Here is a 24,878-nt window from a genome sequence, read left to right as displayed (position 1 = left end):
TTTGAGTTATTAATTAATAGAGATCTGCGAATCAGCGTCTAACTTAAGGTCTTCCAAATTCTAAAATCTTGGAGAGCCTTAATTGCTGGACTTTCGAATCTGAAATTCTAGACCACTCAATTATACATTTATTTTTCATAATTATAAAATCCGCAACACGTTTAATTTCTTGGAACTCAAAGTTTTCCTCGCAAATTGAATACGTTGATATCGTAAATAACGTAAATATGTTGCGTGCGCTTGCAGAATGGACGAGCCAGTAGCGAGAGCAGCGAAGACGGGGCCGGAAGTAGCGCAAGCACTTCGCGAGGGGCCGGAAGTGGATTCGGTCTTGCTGCTGGATGCACCGGCGGATGGCGTAGTGTCTTCGGCGCAGTTTCAGGCCGGGAACTTAGATTGTACGAGTGCGCGCCTTGGAGTCCAGAAGCTTGGGCTTCGCCGAGCATTACCTGCCCTCTCATCGCAACACGGTGAGCCCTCAACTGTATTTACAATCTTAAACAAACTCTTATTTCTCCAATTCTCTCGGCAAACGGAAAAAGAGCCGAGTTTTTCACGATTTCCTATATTTAAAACTAAACGAAATGAGCTGTCAACAGCAGCTTGTATGCCCTGCAAGAAAGTACGTCAAATTACATAAACAATGAATGCAACAATTATATTTATTAGTAACGGAAATGTATAAATTCGTGCCTTTGCAGAATTAATTTTTCAACTCTTGTGTGAACAATTGCTTACATTTAACGAAAATTATTTTGTAATTAGATTTTTATTTTTAGGGTGGATACTTTTCAGATTTAATTCTTTAAATATAGAGGAGAGTCCTCTATTATGAGATAAGTTTCTAACATGAGATAACAGGTTTTCAACGCCCAAGTTCCATCACAAATCTTTTTTTCGCAATGATTACGCAATCTAACAATGAATTTTCCACTAAACCGATTTCGCTCCATAATAGGAGACTTTCCTCTACAAATTTTAATTTTGTTAAATTGGGTTTCAATATTATTTATTACATTTATTTTTTAAATGCCTTGTATAATTTTATTGTATAAGAGGGCGTGTATCTTTATAAAATAATTTTCGTCAAGTATAAGCGATCGTTTACACGAGAGTTAAATCGAAAGCTGATTATTACGCAAGACTACAATTTTATCTACGAAATATAATTTTATAGCTAACGTAAAATGTAAAAAATACACTTTTACTATAACAGACGGTCTCGATATCACCTGTTATAATAGTTTAGCATGAAAGTTGTTCAGTGTGTACAATCGAAGAAGATCATAGCGATAATTTAATCAACTGGATGCATGATACACGGTGAAACTAATTTGGGAAACTGTTTGGGAAATACCAATAACGACGCTTATCGTAATGTTTGCGACGATTTCAGTCTCGCGGTTTCTATGTAGAACATCTTAACACTCGTCTCAGTATTCGCACCTCGTGTGTGTCTTCGCCCCCGGCCACGGTGTTCGTTCGCTTACGAACGAAAGTCGCGTAACAATCCGCCGGCGGCGTCATTAACACGACGATTCACGTATCGCGCGGATCCCGGGTATCGACCACCGTCGAGAAAGCGGGAACGTGCTTACGAGCGAAACGAGCCACGTATCGCGTCGTCAACGAGCACCACGACCGCGTCACGTTGTAGCACGTACGTCTCGTCGATTTTACGTGGGGCCGCCGTCGTGCAGGTAGCCGGGAAATTAAGTGTAAAAAATTCACCAGCATCGCGCGCGAGAAAGTGGCTCCGCATGACGAGCATCTCCCGATGGAGCACAATGTGAGCGACTATAAATACAGGGCTTCCAGCGTCTTGTCATACCTGCATGGACCCGAGAATCCTGTCTGCAAAGTGGCGCCGGAAATTGGCGCGGGAGAGACAGTCCCGTTGTAGTTTGTTTCGGTTTTTTTTCACTTTATCGCGCGGCGAGAAAAATGTCGCTTCAGCCTCCGTCAATTTGCGCCCTTAATAATAATAATAATAATAATAATAATTCTTTATTGTGTTCCCCTTAGGGTTACAATCTCTACACTTTACCTTTTACATTTTTTCAACTTAGTCTAAAACTTATTGTTAGTGAAGTCTAAACTTCAATCTACGACTTAAACTATATATTTCGAGGGTTTGCGATTTTTCTCCCCCCCCCCTCCCCTCTATCGCGTACACACATACACACACACATACGTCTCCTCCTCTCCAGGGACTTCCGCTTCCTATTGCCTTTCTTAATCATTTTCATAAAAGACACTACTTGCTTAGATTGGCCCACCTCTCTGTCTCTTTGCGCCCTTAATATATATGCATAAAATACGGAACAGTTAATTGTTTTTGTTTAAAATATTTTCGACCGCGTTCTCGGATCAGCGCGGATAATAAAATTTAATATCCGTTGACTTAAAATCGGCGCGAGTACAAACGAGGCTAAATTAGCAGCTAATGCGCAATTTGTCTTTCATATTAATGGCCGAAGACAAATCGTACGGCTGAAGGTGACCGTAATTAATGGACGGAAAACGTTCCGGAAAACGTTCCGGAAATTTATTTTAACAGAAGGATCGTCCGCGCGGCGACATTGGTGTTTTGGTCCGCGCAGGCCGTGCCCGCGTGGCGTTTTAATATTCTATAGACGTGGGGTTTAATTCCGGGTTCTTCAATCTCGAAACTTCATTCGGGGATGTTCCCTTAGTACACGCGAATATTGGAACACGCGTGTTTTTCGCGAGTTACGCGGAACACGAGAATTAAAATCTTTGAAGAGCGATGTATATTGTACATTTAGGGGGTTTCCATCGTAGCCAAAATTTTAATTTGAAATTTCTTTTGCGATAACATTTCATATAAAATATTTGAAAACGCGCACCACGTCCAGTCCTGTGCTTATTAAAGAGAATTTCGCCGCAAATAAACATCGAGCCTTAATGGGGAAAACCTTGATAAGGTTCTACAACAACGGCGCCATTGATTGTTTCGCCTGTTTATTATTTAATTTAATTTTCACGCGTCCCGCATAATCTGAACGTTCGCGGGGAGGGCGAATCGGGGATATGGAGGACGTCCGCTCCAACGTAGGCTCTGCCCCCCGCATTCGTATTCGGCGGTACAGTCGGGAGGATTGTCAATGAGGCACGTCGCGTTACAGCAGTTAGCGATGTTCGTTAGACCGCCATTTTAATTAAGACTATTATACATCCGGCCGACTGTTCGCGCGATGTCATTGTGATGCTCGTTACGTGCGCGGCCTGCGAAATCATTCTCGTCTCCCCGTGACGATCCGTTTTGCAATGCGTCGACGCGACATTATATCGATACTAATCACGAATGTGTCGTTTAACCGCGCGCATAAACGTGATCCGAGCTTTCAACGGGCGCGTCTAATTATTCGCCGCGTTGCTCCGCGTCGTTGAATGGACGCTGAAAGGATCCGGCGACGAATGGACCGGCGAAACTGTCGCCCCCATCGGCTCTGCATATGTTGATTATGCAGGGTATTGCGGATAAGGTGTTTATCCGCTCGTATACAGGTAGAGCGGGTTAAACTGGAAAGAAAAGTTATTTACCATTTTGGAAAATTCCCAATAGTTATCGAGTAATCAATTAAAACGTCTGAGCGAATAAGCGCGAGGAAAGCGGTAGGCCGGACACTTTTTCCCGATGCGTCGCTCCGCCTCCCGCTATCGGACACCCATCGTTGCTACGAGACTAAACAAATAAGGCCTTTAACTTGCCCGCCGAGCCCGGCCTACTGCTACTCGTGCGTTCATTCGCCCAGATGTTTTTATTTATCGCTCGAAAACTATTGCGAATTTCACAAAATGGCATATAACTTTCCTTTTCACTTTAACTTGCTCTACCTGTATACGAGCGGATGGATACCTGATCCGTGATACCCTGTATACATGGTGACATGTACGCGCGATCGAGAACACCCTTGGATGTATCGCGCGTATCTTTGCGAAATTGCATGTAAAAGGGTAGCGGCACTGGGTGTGTCGCTAAAGTGTTGAAAATTGGAAGAATTGGATGGCACTTCCGTGCAACGGCGCACTCGAGACGGCACTTGTGTATCTTCTCCGCGCCGATCGCATCCTCTTATACGTCGTTTTATATTGTAAAAGTCTGCGTCGAACTCGAAGGGAACAAGAACGATTGCTTGTCGCTAATTTAGGGGGTAATTTTTATTTTTAATTTCTTTCTTTTAAATTACGGGGAAATCTGTTTCTTGGAAGGGATTTTGCTCTTGCAGAAAACAGTTTAACTTGATCTATAAGTAATAGGCATTATGGCCAATTTGTGAGCAAAACAAGATCTTAGGACGAGAAGAGAATTTTTTTTTTAATTTACCCGGAAAATTATATAACCTTGGGACGATGTGGCATTTTGACAAATTACGACAGTTTTTTTTAAAGTTACCATACATTTGACTAGTAAAATGTATATGTATAGTAAAATGTACAGTAAAATTTCAAAAAGCTCTCATAAAGTTGTTCAAAACGCCACGTTGTCCTACAATTACATGATTTTCAGGGCAAATTTTAAATGAAAATTCGCTCCGTGTATAATAAAAAACATTCACTAAAAAGCGATGAAATAAATACATTAACGCGGACTTTAACTTGACTTGTATTCATTTTTCTACTAATGCAGACTAATTTTAATCCCTGTTCAACTAAGTCTTTATCTTTTTCCAATTCCTGAAATTAGAGAAAGAGAAAAAGTATGTTAAACCGAAATCAAAGCTAATCTGCATTGATAGAAATAACGGACATTAGTCATCCTAGGCACACATTAATCTACGGACATTGCGAGTTCAATTTATTCTGAAACTACAGCCTTAGCCAAAAATATTTGCCACCCCCTAAATTCTTAGAAATGTAACTTCTTTTGACTCTAACCAACTATTTTGTGTATTGTTACGTCTTTGCACGCTGAACTAAATAACCTAAGCATTACATCATAAACACGCAAGGACAAGTCGCGAATCCTTTACAGTACTGCCGTTCTAACCTAAACAGCAGTGCCTCCACTTTTTGGCCATTGTAGTTAACTCACTTTCTCTGTTTCTTAGCGAAATATCCGTTGTCCTACAAGGCTAGAAAGCAGTAAGAGCACTAGATTAACATAAAAGAACTCATACACGTTGCAGTATGTCCACATTTTTTTCGTGGTGGCCTAGTTGTAAGAACTTAAATGCACGTTTTCTAGAAATTAACAATTTGGGAGATACTGCTAAGTTAGGACGGCAGAGTAGTAAACTCGAATTTTGCTTGTAAGTATTTAATTTACTGCGGACGCTCGAAGTGTGCACGTTGCTTAATAATCTCCAACTTATAAGTAGCTTACTTTAAAGAATAATATTATTTTGCTACAAAAATTCTAAAAACGTGTGAATTGGATTTAGCTGAACGTTTGAAAATACTTTTTGAAGAAGAGCAAATAGAACGCAAATCGCAAAAATAGTCGCAATGTCCTCATAGTACAGCGAAGTACGCCATAAATCCTTATAAAAAGACTGAAAGTCGTCAACTGGTATTGTTTATTTAACCTGAATGCAAAATAATTTACATTAGAATAAAATATTTAGACACTAACACCCTGTCACGTAGTCCCTGGCTCGTAGTCCTTTATTCCTTGAAATTTGTGTTTATCACATTTGAGCCATACCAATTTTACTAATAAACAATTTAAAGTTATTGAGGTTTCACGTAAATGGGAAATATTTTTGGCCAAGGCTGTATTTCGGGACGGGGTTGTGAACGGTCGCAACGTCCAGTTTTTGGTAAAACAATGATTGTCGCATTATGCCATGTACATCGACGTAATGTTAATGTTCACAAGAATCCTATTGGAATGCGGCTAATGAGATTTTTCATGGATGAATGAGTCGGTTTAAACCGATGTTTAAACAAATATATCGATCGAAACGTTTATTAATTCCGCGTATCGTCCTTTCGCAATCATTGCGGCCATGCTGCACGCACTAATCACGATTGGTTTCGGTTTTCATGACGAATTGCCGGGCTGGTAAATAACCGAGTGAGCAAATATCTCGGCAGAGCATTTGTCAATAACGGGCTGAAATTAATAGGATGGTAATACAGATTAGATCCTGTGTCAGAGATATAATATATTATTGGTTTGTGACGTCAAATCAATATTCGCTTTTCGTTAGTTCGTCGGAATTGAAAAGCACTTCCTTTTTATTTTACGGAATTTAAGGAGGGACCGTGTAATCCCGAAACGTAATATTTTAAAAGCGAAACGGTGGACGTTAATAAGAGACGCGGAAATCAAACATGGATATCTTGATCCTGCGAAGTAACATTATTAGTGTCCTTACCTTTTTATTCCTGTTCATAATATTAAATTGAAATCAATACTCGCGGCGTCGTAGACGCCCAAAGGCGATACGCGTGAATTTAATTAAAAGTCTGTTTACCCGAACGAGCTGTTCTCGAATCCATCAGCAATGCCGCTCGACGGACAATATCACATTATCCTTGTAGGACGCCGACGTTTCCGCCATATTTTTTCCAGTGTATTTATTGCGACGGTGTTCCGCGACCCATTTCCGTTTCTCTCCCATCTCGGTATCGGCGCACAATCGATTTCAACGTCTCGTTCTCTGGACGTTTACCCGCTATCTCTGTCCGTTTTATTTATTTATTTGCACACTCGAACGGATTGCGATCACTGCTACATCGTTGTATTAATATAGGTTCAAGCGATCGATTTATTTAGACGTTGTTTATTTACCGCATGCGGATGTTTATTCAGCCAACTTTGTATTGCAACCGACGTGAGTGGTTGAGATCAGTGTCGGGTTACACCGGGATGGATTTTAGTTGCAATTGTTTCGAGATGTTTCCAAATATTATTTGCGTGAATATTTACCGAAAACCTCGGCACTCCGCGAACTGATATCGCGCAACTCTACAACACTCGAGAGCGAAAAAGACACAATTTGCGAGGCAACGAAAGAGGGAGTGGGAATCTCCCCCCGTGTTGTTTGAAAAGTAATAAGAAATGGACAGTTAATACTTGCCTTCGAGTATCATCCGATGTTCTCCAGCCATCTTCGCACTTATAACACGCGCAAACAATGTAATAAAAAATTTATACCCGGGAAATAGTGTCATCAAGTATTTGCCACTTCTCTCGGAATGTTTCACGAGCCGGATATTTCTCTGGAAATGTTGCTGCTTTTCTGCAGAAACGCCGCTTCAATTTACTGCCTCAATCGTGAATCTCATTTACGGGACTCAGCATCGCGGAAAGCGGCTTACAAAAAATTTAAAGGAGCTTTAGTTTTAAAGCTGACTTCGAGATAATTTGTGTCGCGAACTACACGTTAAAGTCCACTTTAAATCTCGACTAACTTGAAATTCCTCGAGCAAAATCGTTCCCGCGTCGCCGTCCAGGAATAATCTCCTGCTTCTTTAAACCGTCGCCGTGTTGCGATAGAATAATTAATCGTATGGAATAATTAATGGATTGGCTAATGGGTTTTCATTCCGCGGAACTTATGTACTCGAAAATAATAATTACGAAAATAACAATGATTTTGGTAAACAGCTCTTGTAACGCCGGTGCGTAGGTATTTTGTTGCCAGGAGCAAAAAACAAACGCAAAAACAAGAAGTAAAGATGTAAAGGCAGAATATTATTTTGCGCTATACAATATCAATTATTACGAGAATTTACTAAAAATGTTAATAACGCAAAATTTTGACCGATAAACGATTCTCGCGGGTACAAGCTGGAACTGTTTCATCGCCTGATATTTATTTGTAGGCTAATAATAATATTTGCGTGAACTTTTATATTTTTTTCCCCGCTCAAATGCGCGCCGATTATTTATTTTCAAATACAAGTTATTCGTTGGGGCAGTGAATTCAACGCACTCAAATCGATAATCGACCATTTAATTTTGTGATGTTGATAAGCGTCCTTTTGAATTCACTGCAAACGCAAATAATCGGCGCGCAATTTGAGTATAAACGAGAAAAAGTGAAAAATTACACGAATATATTATTATTAGGCCTTAATGAACCAGCTCGACCGAAGAGGGCGCATCCCTATTTGCTCGCGGTAAAAAAATTACTGCCAAGGCACGAACGGATTCGTCGTCTCAGGCGGGTGACCGGCTAACACCGTTTACCAGTTTTTTTGGCCAACTTTTAAATATGCACGCCCGATTAAATATATCATTTTTATTTTGTTATTCAAAGAAAAATATGATCACGGGCGGTATTTCAATGTTGGTAAAAATATTGAAAAACAAACTTTGTTTGTCCGGCCTGCGTAAAACGTTAATGGGTCTTGTTTAATCCGGCGTGACAAAAAGTGGACGGCGCTACGAATAATAGCGGGGCGGCATGAAAATTTTCATAGCGACGTTTCCTCAAGAGCGCCGCTCAAAAGCCGCGTCCATTAATCCGCGAGGAAACGCGGCGCGCTTCATTATTTACATCCACAGAACTTCGCTTCGCGGTCTTGCTTACACGGTGCGCGCCGTCGCTCGCCATTTAAACTGTCGCCGCGTCCGACGCGGTGATTAACCGAGCGGGTGATCGTAATTAACGGCCCGGCATGACGCCTACGAAACTTAAGGACCGTGACCGTGCAATCTTCTCGGATCACGAAGCACACCGCAAGCCGCCACCGCCGTGGCTTATTTCGAGATCGCATGGAGCGAGAACGGGCGAGAGATCGAGCGAGAGAGGGAGAAAGGGGAAGGGAAACTTATTCACTTTTGGGACATTTGTGTTTTGCCGGATTGATCGATCGGGTTTCCAAATCATTTCAATTACTGAATATCTTCGTAGCCTTTGAATCCTTAAGTTTGTCCTCTCGCGTGCGGAACCGGCGTGATTTGGAGATTTTTCAAAAATCTCGATTTACGTCGCGACGTGAAAATATACCGACGATTATTACGGCACACGCAGATGAATAGAGGAAATCTTGTTTTCTTTTGCTCTTAAAACACTTTTTAAAGCTCTCTTCACGAGATCAAGAAGATAATAAAAGCACCCCGGCCCGTGTGCTCTCTTCTCTCTTTTTTTTTGGAGTCTCGTTCGTGTGACAACCTCCTCGTCTCGGCGTGTCCTGTATTTTTCTCTCTGCGCTCGTATTTGCAGATCGCATACGTGCTCCGCGCGACGACGGTTTGTTTGACAAGGTTGCCAGGTTCCGACGATTAATCACTTGCTATTAATTAACTGAGAATCAGAAATCGTCCCTCCCTCCACGCTGCATCCCGTCCCCTCGCAACTTTTCTATTATACGCTCGGTGGAGCTCTCTTAGCGGTTTAATGAATGTTTTCTTTTTAAGATGATCACGTTCTAGATTATATAAGATCTAATAAACGATGTTAAACGCACAACGCAGCGAGACAATTAATATAGAAGGCAATTAATCACACAGAGAGATGTAAGAGTAACATAGAAGTTAAAGAGATAGAATTGATGAGAAATGCGATGCGAGTGTATTTATACGTTCGAAGACTCCTGCGGAGATATTCTCTTCTGTGAAATTTTAATTAACTGAAAATTGATCATATCAGGTCTGCCAGATCAATAATTATTTGTGAAATTTTACGGACTGTCTACGTCATATTGTATAATTGTTATATTATTTAATAAGAATCGAACAATTCTGAGCGTTTCCGCCAACTCCGTGTCCTTGCCTGTTGCTCTTTACTGTGGACTTTTCATTAACTTGCTTCAATATTTGATTGATAAGTTATAAGTGAGGAGAAATAAGTCGCGTTTAGGACCTGCTGAGGGTGCTTTTTCGCGTTATTCTTAGCCGAACTGCTCGTCCTGGAGGAAGTGCGTTAAGCCAGTGTTAGTTCAGTGTAAAAGAAACTTTATCGTGCCTGTCAGCCGCGAGGTAGACGAATGGCGCCCTTAGCACCCTTATCTATCTGCAATTTTTACGCTTAGTCCCTCTTCTCTACCCTCCGTCTCGTCCTCGCTGCTTTTTTTTTCTTCCTTTCCTCCTTTCCCCGGCCTGCATTAATATCTTCTAGAAGAAGCTCAGCTCTAATCCGTCAAATCCGAAAAGCTCCGCGAAATAAATGTCTACGGGGTAATACACATGGCCGATCGATACAGGATGGCAAGATTTGATTTGAAATTTTTTATCGAGGGTGATTCCGCAATCGATGTATATATGTCATGTCATATCGAGAAGATGGCATTACGTCTGATTTTTCATTCAATACGTTAGGTCGGTATTTTTAGTCTTTTCATCAATCAACTTAGAAGCAGGCTTTTTGTTTCCTTGCGTAACACGTTTTAAACTCTTCGCTATCCGCGTTGTGATACGATTTGCGGATTGTGTAGAATTAATTTCGGAGTGTCTTAACTTTATGCTCGGCACAAGGAAGAAGGCAAAAATTTATGGAATTTATTTGAGCGAATTTTTTCCGATCCCGCGCCTGGTTTCACCTCGTACAATGCAACGTACATTCATCCAATGGACGTGTCATACACCTTTTTCCGCAGCGTATTTGGACATTCACAAGTTAGTCGTTTCAACATTCGCTGTTTAGATATATGCATATATGAAAAGATCCTTTTTATCTTCACGGCACATGCGTTTATTTATTATCGGTACGACGTGCTGCGTGACCATCAATTCGGATTAGCCCGCAGCTCAACAGGAATTTTCGAACCACTGCCATTTTTTTCTGCGCGCCACTGCAGATTTATGGTATCTACCGTGCTCAGGTACAGTATGTGGTTGTGTCATCGGAATTGGATATTATACGCACACACGGGGCAGAAGGCAGTCACCGTGGCATTCTCTAAATTGAGCAAAAGTAGTCCGTGCGCTCGTACACCCAGAAAAAAGTTCGTTCGAAGTCGGACAAATTTTCTATAAATTTTATTTAATTAAAAGACATGATTATTTTTACCTTAACCAAACTTTTGTGTGCCTGAGATTGGAATTTCTGAGAGAACTCGTATCTATTTCTTCACATCTAGAAAATGCTTTGGTATAAGTAAATATAAATTCAGTGGATTCAAAGAAATACGCTTTCAACGTATCTCATTCGTTTAATCTAACTAAATCTTCTTTCCGGGTGTATCGAGTTTAGATTCAGAAAGAAATAAATTATAAGGGAAAAGAAAAGGACAAAGTATTACTTTAGTGTGTTATCATAAATGTATGGAAACAAAGCGTTTCTCTGTTTCTTCGTCTTTTGAGTCGTTGAAGCTTCACGGAAAACAGGATGGGATATATTGAGATATATTGGCCACGTACGTACAATAAGAGCCTCTAAGCGAGCGAGTTTTTCATAATTACGCACTAAGCAGTTTTATTCCAATCCGATATCCTTATTCTAACCTTCTTGGTGAATAATTAAGAAGACCAGCGAAGCGGATCGGCGGCACCATTTGCTGCTAAGTGCTCGATTGTTGCGAGGTGATTCAACATGCAAGCGCTTCGGCGGGAAATCAATTAGCTCTAAAAGTTTTCCGTCGGCGAGCTTGATGAGCGACGACTAAAGGAATACCTGACGATGCAAGGAGTGCTGTGCATTCAACTCTTAAACTACCTAGATAATTTTTAATTTCCTTCTGCCCGTCCACCTTTTCCCATCGCTGAGTAATTCAGATCTAATTAGCTGCTACAAAGAATGACACCCGCTATTCTCATTTTTAATTCTTCAATTAACTGCCGCAGAAGGACGTCCCCGCGGTGTTTTTCGTCCCAGTCTGCCGTAATTATGGAGATTGCAGGTAAACAGAATTTCTGATCGAGGCTGGAGATGAGATGTTGCATTGCTTATTAAATCGCAGATATATATTTGTCTCTCGGTAATTTAATAACCGTATCTTTCTCAAAAATTGCAGTGAAAATGTTATCTGTATTACAAGTGTGTTAAAAGAAGTTTCAATAATTTTCCAGACTAAATCTTAGGGATGGGAAATAAAATTATTAAAATGTCGGTAGAGTAAATTGTACTTTGACGCGTTTGAATTATGACTAATGAATATAATTTCTCTACTAATACCTTTTTAAGAAAAATATATCTTCTAGAACAAAGTAATTTGCATTATTAGTGACAAAATAAAATTACGATGATGGTAAAATAAATTGTACTTTGAATTCACGGAATAACAGTGAATAATAAATGATATTTGTTTATCACAATACCTTTTCAAGAAAATGGTGACTTCCGGAACAGAGTAATTTGCATTATTTATAAATGCATGACTTCTGAAGGGGATGAACACTGAGATACGCATAAGAGACTCCAGCATACATCGTCCGAGATAGGAAGGGCTTTGATATTCCTTGTTTTTCTCTTTCAATAAAAGTAAGAATTTTGCCATGGAGTAAAAGCGAAAAGCGCTTTGTTCCATTTGCGGATTCGCATTGTACTCGTCTCTCCGTCCTTTTCTCATTCCCAGATTGTTCTCAAACCTTTTAAATTCTCGATCTATATGGATCGTTGAATCCTTTAGATTTTTATGTCCAGCGATCCTTTAATTTTTATGCAATCTTCAGTCTTTCATGCATTCTGATTTTATTATCTTTATTTACACTAATAATACCTCAGTCGCCGTTCCAATCGATATTAATAATATTATTTTAATATCAATATCAATAATATTGAAATCAATATTCATATTAATAATATTATTTCATTTTAATAATATTTCAATCACTATGTTTTATTTCACTGTGTGCTGCGCTGTCGCATGTAGCTTTCATACATTTCTCTCATAATTGTTCGTAACGTATTTTTAATATTGTTACCAGACTTTTTATCTCCTTTGAAAGACAAAATATAAATCTATTCTAATATAATCTAACCAAATTTCTCTACCACTTTTCTTTTAACATCCATTTTCTATCTTTCTATCTGCTTTTCTTTTTCAACTCTCACTCACTCACTCACTCACTCACTCGCTCTCTCTCCCTCTCTTTTTCTCTGTCTTTCTCTTTCTCTCTTTCGGTGGCACACAAATTCTGTTTTTCCCCAACATTCCCCCCAGTTTCTCCTCTTCGCGATGTCCGGTGACAAACGGTCGCCTTTCCACGGCAGCCGGAAGAAAAGCCGGTTCAAAGAGCAGGGGAAACGAACGTTAAAAAAAAAGCGACGGACATTCCGCAGGGAGAAATATTTTCTAGCGTTCGTAACTCATCGAATCTTCCGCGTCACAGAACTCTCACTGCAAAGAAAATCTACTAGCAGCGAATTGACTTTTAATTTATTTAAGCATTTGTCATCTATTATTTGCTCCCGTTTCGTTTATTTTACAGTTTTCGAACAGTCCCGATGAAATATTCGAGTGAAATGTTAAGCACAATTTTACGTAAAATACGAAAATATAATTTATATAAAATGCAAAATATTTAAAGCTCGAAAGTAATCTATAAAAGTTACTGTTACTGCTGTTATTTTTTAAATTATGTACGGTTTTCGTGATCCACGTTTAATTATTGAAATTTAATAATGCACTTTCTTTTTTTTACGCTCGATTGCGCTTGTATAATATATGCGAGTGCACGCGCGCGTGCAAGTTTCTGCGATGATAAACTTTTTAATTGCGTTACTATTATTTCTTGTATTATTATTCACGTCAAAGTATCCAAGTTCTTTTCATCCTGTATCTTTAGAGCGTCTATATTCTTAAACGTAATATGTCTTTACCGTGCTTTTCGCGTCGGCTTAATAAGATTCATAATTGTCTGCCATAGTAAATTAAAGGCCATAGAGATAGAGTCGGCTAGGCGGATAAGGGCCAGATAAGAGCGGCTGAAAAAGGGGTAGGGGAGGTCGGCGGGGCGGGGGGGGGGGAGGGGAGGGGCAGGACAGGATATGAAAGATGGGGTCCCGATAATCGAACGGTGAACTGGATCAATTAAATCCTCCGGGGTAGACATTAATTATCGAAGGTGTCGTCGACAGTTTCCGATCGCGCGTGCAATCGAGGTACGATATTCGGAACGAGTTCAGGATTTTGCCCGCGGCGCATCCTCCCCTATCCTGCAACCGCGTCGTCCCTTCGTCCTTATTCTCCGATTGGCCCTTCGGCCTCGTTCGAGACACGTAAGACGGCTTCTTATATTATCGATTTCAGGTGCGTAACTCGCTCGAAGTGGACACGACGCCGGCAGAGTTGCGTTTGGTTTTTCGCAAATTTGTACATAAAGACAACGTAAGTCTAACTAAAAACATGAAGGAAATGTCTGTCGCATTTATCGACGTTATCTCATTGTTAACGTATATCCTTGAATTCCTTGAGTTCTGTCGATTCATCTCGATTTACAATCGCGCTAGGATGAATTGCGTAAGTACATAATCCACAGAGGTAAATATGAAGGATATATAAATTATATATAAACGCCTGTGCCGCCGACACAAATCGAATTATTGATAATTCATAGTGAATTTCGACGCCGTTGATCGGCAAATATAGCCGCTGCGACTGAACTAATGGGATCGTGCCGAAAGTCGATACTCGTCATGACGAGATCTCGCATCTTAATCGGATTTTACCGCAGATTTCCCGCGATTTAATATCCCGCGCTATTCCTCGTCACCGAACGCTATTTTTGACGCCAACGAATTTCGGTTATTCACTTTTATGTACGCGTTGTAAAAGTTGTCACGTAAGCCGGTTTAATTTTAATTCAACTACTAAAATAATAAATTGTTTAATTTACATAATATTTTAATTTGAATGCTAAGTTTTTAAAATATATTAATTTTGATTTTAATATACTAATTGTAAGTGCAATAAAAAAAATTTATTAATAACTACAAAGTTTTAATACTTTTAATAATTTTAATAAAATTGATACAAATAACTGTAAAATTTTTTTTATATAAAAGATTGCAGAAGATTAATATACGCTTTATTATTATCGATTAATTTTATAAAATCCCTGTATCCAATTATTGAATTTGAAATTTGGATTTAAATAGATAAATGTAATGAAGTGTAGGAATCAAAGTTACTTGGTAAATGTGGAAATTAATGAGATGTAATAAACGTTTTAACTAAAACAAAATACACGAAAGATACGTTTTAAGTGCTATATTTTAAGTTTAATTTTTAAGGATAAAAGAAAAGCAGAGATTTTTAAGTACAAACTTCTTCATTTCAGTCTAAATATTGTTCTTCTCTTCCTTTCTTCCCCCTGAAATATTCCTGTTTTCTGTTTCGTTGAATACATTTTTTATATGCAGTACTTCGTAAAGTTAGCATCAAGCTTCGGGGACATGTTCTGTTGTAAATTTAATCTCGAATTATTATTATATAAGAATTAAAGAATTATTCTTTAATTCGTTTCTCTGACGTATTTTAAATACTCGAAAGCTCTTACGTCACGCATGTAGTTATAAAAATGACACGTGAATGTTAAAATTTGAAAAACTGTGCTGAAGAAAATTTATCTCTAAATTCACGGAATACCATGCAAAATGTTACATGACAATCTTCTGTTCTACATTTAAAATCGTGTAAAATTTATCATAATATATGTATGCAAAAACTATTACTGTTTAATGTGCGCCACGAAGATTTCCCCTCGCAAATACGCAGAAAAATAAAACGCCCGGGGCGCAAGTTATGTTACTGCGTAACGTCGGAAATGTCTCGTTGCATTACTTTATATCGCGTTAAACTTTCCCGCGCATCGTTGTTGCGTATTAACGTCAGCTTCATTTTTAACGATGAGCCTGGCGTTTTCGAGCGGCTTAAATGCGGTGTCAGGCAGTCACGCTGTTTGAATGATCGGTGATCCAGCTAAGCCTCGTTTAAATTTTAAGTGAAAAAGACTAGAGGGAACGGGCATCGATCGTTCGTGGCAGCTCACGAGCCCGCGCCTCTGTTTTTATCATGTCCGTTATATACAGGATGTATGGAGCATTGCGAGTTTCATTTTTTCCCTCGAACAAAGATACCGTGCAACAAAGTAAGAAGGCCGCTTGTTTCCCAGGCGGCGGAAGCGGCCATTTTTCATATCAAGCTAAAATACCTAAGGGTGGTTGTCTATTTAATGTTATCACAGGAAGGAGCTATAGGAGATTATTTGTAAATGTATATTAGCTTCGTTAATATAATAAGTCAGTGTTATTTATATTACCGACTAAAACTTGCGTATCGCGTTTGATCAGTCGCGAGGCAATGCAGGTAGCACTAAATTATTCAAAATGGAAGGAAATTTATTTATGAAGTTAACCCACATATTGGGTTAATATTTAGCTACTTACTAAACTTGATTCTCCGTATCGAAAGAGAATCTACGTTTAATCTGTCTGTTTTTCACTCGAGACCGTTTTATCCAGTATAATTATTAAGATTTATTTTGAAACTTTTAATCGTGTATTTTTGTACATCGTAGATCTCGAGGCGGGAATTGAGAATTTTAATACGCAATAACTGTTTTCGCGAAACAGGAATAAGAGTTCGATCGATATCGCGCGGCGGAGAAATTTTCCCGGAGCTTCGCGTTGTCGCTATTAATCATTTTCTTCTTGCGTCACCAAACATTCAGACACCGTTTCCTTCAAGTTTCCATTCGACGGGCAAAGAAACGAAGGGGCTGAAAGACACCATCGACGAGTGAAAAGAGCGGAACGTGTCGGGAAGTTCTATTTCCGGTCGACGGGGCCTGTATCGGGCCCGACGCGAGTACGCGAAATGGCCGACTTAAGGAAGTTTTACTGCGAGACAAACCGGAAGTGATTCGGCTATCCCGGGGGAAACTTTCTTTTCTTCCTGCGGGCTTTTTCGTCGGATTACGACCGCCGACGAACATCCATTCTCGTTTAACGCTTTTATTTACCGTTTGCGGCTGTCTCTCCAACTTCCTCCCGCTTATCGGAATTTTCTCCAGTCGCGCTTTTTGCCGTTGCTTTATTTTTTTTCACTGTCCCACCGAAGCGCCCGCGATAATGGCCAATGAATATCCATTGCGCCGAGGGAACTGAAATTATTTCGAACCTCAACGATAATCGAGGACCCAGCAACGCGTTCAGATCTGTTCAGGCGAGATAAGGCGTACGGGTGCATTATTTCCAGCAGATTTACAAGATGAGCGCTCGAAGACAGTCTCAAAGTTTAAGGATGAAATGGAGAAGACTCGAGAGTTCGTGTCTACACGGAAATAATTTTTTTAAAATTTATTTTGTAAATTATATTATCGTGGGACAACGTGGTATTTCGAAGAATTGTACGAGAGTCTTCTGAATTTTTGCCATACGTCTTACTAATAAAATGTATACTAAGTATAAATACTAGGAAAATATATAATATGATAAAATTAAAAAACTCTCATAAAGTTCTTCAAAATGCCACGTTATCCCACGATTACATAATTTCCAGGGTGAATAAAAAATTTCGTTGAAAGAAAAACAATTTCATTTTTTTTTAAGAAAGTTTTTAAGAAATAAAAAAAATGTTTCAATATCGCTTGGCTCGTAGACTCGGACATCATTTAAACGATATCCTATTTTCGAGTTCAGAAACAATGCCACGGCTGCGATTAATCGCCGTTAAATTGACGTTTCTTCTAATCCCCTCTATACCCCTTTAATTGCTCTGAGCAGTGTAATTTTAGCAATCCAGATGCTCCGCTTTGTCACGGAAATTCAACTACATCTCGGCGCAGTAGGCAACCATTAGCATCGGAGCGAAAAAGGCCCGGGGGCGGCCGTTAGGCATGTCGAATAATGCCGGGGGCGGGCATTTTTTCCAGTCCAAGTGTGCTATTTTTTTGCGTCCGCTCTGTCCTCTATTGCGTAGGGTGTTCTTTCTATCACTCCTTGTTTTTCTTTTTTCCACCCCCCCCTCCCCCCGGCCCCCTTTCCGCCCCTCGCCCCCCGAGCTCTCGCCAGTGTCCCTCGGAAAAATCTATAAATCTAGCGCACGGGCTCGCGAACGTCAGGACCATTCGTCAGCGGGCAGATTGGTGGGAGGGAATGGATTCGCGGCGAGAGGAAGGGCGCGCGGGGTAGGGGCGCATACGTGGCCCGAACCCGTGTCAGGTGAACACTGCAGCCTCGTCCCACGTGCAATAAAGCCGCGACGATTTTACGAGCGAGGCGAGCCGGATGACGAGGTAATTTACCTACCCGCTGGGAGAGGGATGAAGGGACGACGGGGATGAATCCATACCGTGACTCGCTACAAGGCGCGCTCCGATCGTTTCGATAAAGGTCGGCGCTTTTTACCCGCCCTCCCTCCCGCCCCGACACCCCGAGAGCGATGTCACGTGATTTTCGTAGCCCCGCGGAATCTTCAATCTTCATTCTCGGAGCCCGGTATCGATCTGACGTAAGAAAACCGCGTCTAACGTGGATGTGCACACGTGGGGGGGGTGGGTGGGTAGCTTGGAGCGCGCGTTTTAGCCTCGCGCTCGGGCACTAAGGGCTGATACACGTTTAACGACTCTCATAAGGGCCCCGTGGACTGAAACGCGACTCGAATCGAATGCTTTCAGACTGGTCTCCTCTCCGACGCGACAGAATGAGGCGGCGAGCAGCAGTAGCGGCTCGACTCAACACGGGGCGACGTTCGCGGTTCGGGTTGGCACGATGGACGGGGTGGTCACGCATCATTTACGAGCTGAAACACGAAGGGATCTGGCGGCCTGGGCGAGGGCGATCGTTCAGGGATGCCACGCGGCTGCTCATTCCTTACGGGAGTACACCGTTCGTAAGTATTACCCGCAATTTCATCGCACGATTTAAGGGGTTGCAGCACTCCAGAAACCCCAAAGAGAGCCAATTTTTGGTGGTTTCTTTCAGGAATATAATAAACTTCAGTGAAAATCTGTTTAATCCTTATTATTCTCCGTACATTGAAGTGTACAAAAATTTTTTATACATTTTTCCTCAACAAACTGGCGGCGCCAGAGCCATGGATCCAAAGTGCCTCTTTGCGGAAGCCGCTCCATGGGCGGAAACGAAGCTTCCTCGCCCTTTGAGCTAGAACAAAAAACCAAAAACTTTTGAAAAATATATAACATTTTCTTTTGAACTACGCAATGATATTTTTTGTAAAAATAGTGCGCGTTGGAAAAAAAGTTTCATTTTTCGCTAAAAAAATTCGTAAAAGTCTTTGCAAAAACAAAAATGTTGAACTTCTCGCAAAATCTGTACGTAGTTCGAAAGAAAATATTATACATTTTTCAAAAATCGTTGGTCTTTTGTTCCAGCTCAGAGGGTGAGGGAGCGTTTTCGCCCGTGACTTCCACTTTGGATCCAAGGCTCTAGCGCCGCCATTTTGTTGAAAAAAAATTTATAAATTTTTTTTATACTTCAATGTATAAAGAATAAACAGGAATAATCATTTACGTTTATTATATTCTTGAAAAGTCTATATAATATTTTTGAAAAAAAAGTAAAATATATAGCAAAATTTCAAAAAACTCATAAAATTGTTCAAAATGCCACGTTGTCCCACGATTACATGATTTTCAGGATAAATTTTAAAAGGAAATTTTCTCCGGGTGGACACCATGACATTTTGAAGAACTTTATCAGTACAGTATACATTTTACTGATAGAATGTATGGCAAAATTTCAAAAAGCTCTCATAAAGTTATCCAAAATGCCACGTTGTCCCATGATTACGTGATTTTCAAGATAAATTTTAAGAGAAAATTCTCTCCGTGTACACATGAAGCAGCACCTGAAGGCGGAATTTTATCTATATGAGAATTTTAGCCGTAACGTCTTGAATTAATATTGCAATTTGCGGATTCACAACTTGATGCTTATCGATAACGTGACTTTTTTTATTTTAAAACGTCGGGAAATTGGGAAAGTAATTGGCGAGTAGACGTTAAAAATTGTAGAGACGAGAGGCGGAGACGCGCAGCGTTAAATACTTGGAGAAAATAGCGAACTCGAGTTCTTCCTCTGTGTAAGTTGGATATATAGCGGCGAATGATAGTCGACATCTACTATTCTCGTCATTTTCCGCGTTCGGTTCGATGAATTTTAATTTCTTTTCAGAGACGACGAACGGCAATAATAAATCGAGATGAATGCCTCGCCCGTTTCATACGCGTCTTTTTGTTCGCGTCTCGCGTCGAACTCGTCGATGATAAAGAACCGTGGATACCGATGCGGCAGAGGCGCGCAATAGAAAAATATATACAGACTACTTCATAAAAGAAATACCGTGTCGCGGGCAATTTGCATGAAAAATTAAATGCAATCATGTAATTACGATCATGATGATTAAAAGTGAATTCAACCTTTATTGACTGGTAATATAACCGGCCTTACAAAATGGCTAAATTTATAGCTGCAATTATTTTACAGTTACCCGACCAAATTTTTATTCAAGAGGCGAGGCGAACGATCAATTTATTAAAATACTTGTTCAAATTATGCGTGTGCGTGTATAAATTTGAATTGTTATAATTTGTGTTATTGCCTTTACAAATAGAGTGAGAAATATTGATTGAACAACAAAGAACATGAAAGCGTAATATGCGAGATTGGAAATTGGAAGAATTTCTATCTATTACGGGTGAAAATAAAATATAAAAGTAATATGGAAAAAGTGTCTGGACGAGGTCGAGTGGAATCAATTAAATAGTACAAACTGTTATTCTTCGCTACTCTGTTATTTTAATATTGCGATACTTTGTGTGTTACAGGTTGCACGTGGCAAGGTAAGGCCTGTCAGTTGGTTGTCAACCACGAGGAAGGTTTCGCGCTTTACTCCGCAGGAACGCGGGGCACCGCCGGGAACGGCGTAAGTCCTGGCTCACCACCCACGCCACTCTGGAGAAGATCCTTCGACAAATTGAAAATGTCCGCGGACGACGGCGCCCGTCTTCTGTGGCTCGATTTTGGCGGCGACGATGGCGAAATTGTGAGTATTTGATAGACACCGCGGATTTTAGAGCACAAAAATCCAGGGGACTGAAAAATTTAACGTCTCTTTAATGTCACCGGAATAAATCCGTCGTAAATTTAAGAACGAGTTTTTAAGAACCAAGGAACGCTCGGCGTAATCGTACATTTCCCTATTTCAATTTACGTTGTTCGAGCTGGTAGTCATTTTAGGACCCTTACGTGTGCCATTGGGTTTCTTATCAACGACCAGAAATGATTAGCTACTTTTCGTTCCTGAGAAACCGTGTCCCTACTATTTTTCTAAATCTATAGATGCTTAAAACTGATTGCCTAAAAAAAAGCAGATATTTTCGTAGAAGCCAAGAAACTTAAGCATGCTATCAGCTCCGGCGAGTAAGTAAGAAGTATCGATTAATCCTATTGTAGGAGCTTGATTTGGAGAGCTGTCCGAAACCAATCGTGTTCGTTCTGCACAACTTCCTTTCGGCGAAGATTCATCGGCTCGGTCTGAGTGCATAGGGGCACGAGGGGGCCCTCACAGAGGCCCCCGATTTGCCTCCTCACACCACCAGGTCTGTTACCAGCGTCTTTCTCCATTGAACTAGAAAGAATCACAGTGTGGAAGAAAAAAATTGATTTCTTTTCCTTCGAGGATTCCAAGTAACAAATAACAGTACTGAGACTTGATGAGGCATGAAACATCCTAATGGATAAGAAATGTAAGGACTATCTTTGTCAAAGGTTCCGCATCGCGTGCAGCATCCCATTTCAGTTGTGAAACTCTGGAATGTGGAGAAAAGAAAGATTCCAAGTGAAACAGAGTAATAGTGTAACAGTTTAGGAATGAGTGAGAGTAGAATAATGAATTCGGGCAGGATAACGATCCGAGAATTCTATAATCGGGAAACAATATACATGTGAAATCGATGAAGCTCCGAATACGGTGAAGATTTCATTTTTTAGAAATATCTGAAAATTTAAAACACTAGACATTAGAAATCTATAGGTTTAGACATTCCATTATCTGCAAATCTGAAATCTTACGATCCAAGAGACTTTTTGAGGATAGGTTTACAAAATTTTTAGTATTTATTTTAGTTGTGTAATTCGTCAAGAATTCTCAGAGATTAAGATATCTACAATGTTGAAATCAAAGTTTAACACGTAAGAACTTAAAGATTTAAAAAAACGGCCTAGCTTTTCCCACGAAGGATGCGACGACTCGAATTGCATGACACACCGTAGAATTCTCGGACACGGTCCAAGGGTTCCAGTATTTCGTCAAAGATGTATAAGCAAGGTGAAAAGAAGATTGTGCGTTTGATAATTTTGACGGTCCATGCTTGGAGATCCTCAAAGCACGATTGCAACAAATCGACGCGAGGCGGTCGTTAAAGGCTGGACCACAGTCCCTTTTCTCCTTTTTATTTTCGACGATAATCGATACGAAGCCATCCACGAGACGATATATCGAGGAAAGTACGATACGTGACAAGGACGGAGAAGCGGAGGGGTGAAGAAAAACTCCTACGCCGCTGATCAACGCGCCTAAGTAACTAATTTAATTAACTACTTACCTAACCCTAAGTAAGAGTAATCGCAAAGAACTGATTCGACAGATTTATCGATAAATATTCATTAATCCAACGTCGGATATTAAATTGCGATTATTGTAACGAGCATGGAAATCAGACAAGCACGATTGTTTAAATGACGACTATGATCCGTTATATATTCCTTTTAAATGCATTTCGTATAACTTGAGTTTTTAGAAGCGACGTGAAATTACATCTTGTCGAGTAGTATTTGCTACGCGCGAGAGAAAACCGTTATGTTAACTGAAATTTTGTAATTAAATTAAATGATGTCTTATTAAGTCTTTTCATATCGGCTTTCATGTGAAATTATTTATTTAATAATGTTTATATATATATACACAAAACAAATATTTTATAACAAGGATAACACACGGATTAACGGTCTAATTTTATTGCGTAAACGTTTTCACGTAATTTTAATTCCATCGAGTTAATTAAATCACGATAAACTTTAATTAAATTACGATATTCTAATAAGTACCTTCAAATATAATTTTTTTATTTTATTAATTTATACTTTATACGTATTAATTTTTCGCATTAATATATTATTCATAAACGATGTAATAACGCACCGGCGAGATATTTTGTAACTTAATAAACTTTAGATATATTGATATTTTATTGACAATTAGTTGATATTCATATAAATTGCCTGTTATTTGGCTACAATTAATTTTCAATCGACTTTAATTAACGCCACGTACCTAATTTTTCTCCACGTTACTCCTCGGCCATTTCGCTAAATTACAAACATTGGACGAAACGTTTCGCATAGCATTTAAGAGTTTTTCCCCTCGTCGTTTAAACATTGTGATAACCCTGATTATACGCATGATGGAGACGCTTAGGCGAAGCGTGTAACGTTATTCGTTACGAAAGTAGGAGCTAATCACAATGAGGCCTATGTTTACACCGTGCATCTGTAGCGTACTCGCACGTGGCCGGCTAGTCCCGAAATCCAATTCTCATTCAGATATCATACATTTGACGTAGGTACATTAAACATAGGTACCAATCGTATAATTGTATTTAAGATTACGTGGTTATTGTATTACGGCAAAATATTGAACACCACATTTATGATAGAATTTATTAGTAGGGTATCGTAATATTGAAAATTAATAGTGTCCCCGTGACATTTAACGCCACACTTCAGTCAATGTAATCATGAAAGTGGGACTTAACCATTGTGCACGGTGAAAACATGGTCGTTATTAACAAACATTGAGCCGCTCATTGGTGTTCGACCTTCCACTTCCCTCGAACGCTTGCAAAGTACACATTCCTTTAAACTCACTTAACCGATAAGTTGTAAAACGAGACCGGCAAGGGTGATAATAACGATGATGCATTTGTTCATTATTCTGCGGCGAGTTTCGTGAAAAGTGTGTGTATTACAACGCGGAAGTAACGAAATTGCGGCTGACATTCAATTTGTAAAATGAAAGGGGAGAAAGGAAACAAATTGCGATTAGCATCATTCAATTTGTCAGATTTTTTTATGTATATTTTGTAATACAAATTTTACTTGAAAATTTCGGCGATAATTTGGGCTTTGCGGAAACGAGAGACTTCCCTCAATCGGGGGCCGGGCGCCACGTATAACGAAGGAGGAATATATCACGTTTTACATACTTAAATTTCACACGGGGATTTCTGGTCAGTTTCGTTGGCGGTTTTTTCCCCCTTTTCGAAAAATTCACGTGCGTCGCACGACGCTAAAGTCCACGGAGTTGGGAACACCTGGCAAGGACTTAAAGAGTTTACTCCCTTGATCTTCCGGCGAGAACTTTTCGCGAGATAACGTGTTTCGTTTCGGTAAGACGATATTTATGTCACTCCCCACCTGCCTGCAGTCAAAGCGCCTCGAGTGAGTTCACGGAAGTTGGAATATCCTGCGCGTTTCTCGGCCAAAATACTTTCTCGAAATTGTACGCGAGAATGGCGATGCGATCGCCATCGATCTCTCGGCCAGACAAAATGGAAATATCCGCCTGTCGGCCGCGCCGCGGCGAGGCGAGACGAGAATCGGGGTTGACTTATGTTTAGAATCCTTCATCTTCACATCACGGCGAACGGTATTAAAAAGAAACCTCGGCGTTCTTTAAATTTTCGCGAATTTGCGATGGTATCGAAATTCGCGACGTGCTTGTCGAGTACTGTATTTTTTCAGTGAGATAAAAATTGAGTTTTGTTTTAGAGTGAAAACACGAGAGTAGCATGTGAAAAATATTATCTGTTAAGAGTAGACGAGTTTCTTGTCCAAAGAAAAAGGGTATGCAAAACCGAGGGAGTATGTTAAACTAGAAGAACGATTTATTGTACACCTGAAAGATTGTTCGGAAAGTTTTTTTTTCAACATTTTACTTTTATAGCGTACGATCTTTTTATCAGGCACAAAATGTTTTAAGTGTGATTCATA

The 24,878-nt window shown here is 39.9% G+C and overlaps 1 protein-coding gene across 1 annotated transcript in view; it reads left to right on the top strand.

The window, feature by feature from the left end:
- LOC105561741 (beta-1-syntrophin) overlaps positions 1-22,725 on the top strand; it is a 231,559-nt gene extending 208,834 nt beyond the window's left edge. Inside the window, exons 4-7 of the mRNA XM_012011994.1 lie at positions 247-470; positions 18,482-18,696; positions 20,654-20,871; positions 21,282-22,725. Of these exons, the coding sequence (XP_011867384.1) occupies positions 247-470; positions 18,482-18,696; positions 20,654-20,871; positions 21,282-21,374 (750 nt within the window). The 3' untranslated portion in view covers positions 21,375-22,725. The remainder of the gene's footprint in view (positions 1-246; positions 471-18,481; positions 18,697-20,653; positions 20,872-21,281) is intronic.
- The last annotated feature ends 2,153 nt before the right edge of the window (positions 22,726-24,878 follow it).

This window comes from Vollenhovia emeryi, unplaced genomic scaffold (genome assembly GCF_000949405.1).
Source record: "Vollenhovia emeryi isolate VEMERY1.0 unplaced genomic scaffold, V.emery_V1.0 DF939202.1, whole genome shotgun sequence".
NCBI lineage: Eukaryota > Metazoa > Arthropoda > Insecta > Hymenoptera > Formicidae > Vollenhovia > Vollenhovia emeryi.
Note: the sequence above shows the minus strand (reverse complement) of the source record. Positions and strands in the feature narration are given on the sequence as shown.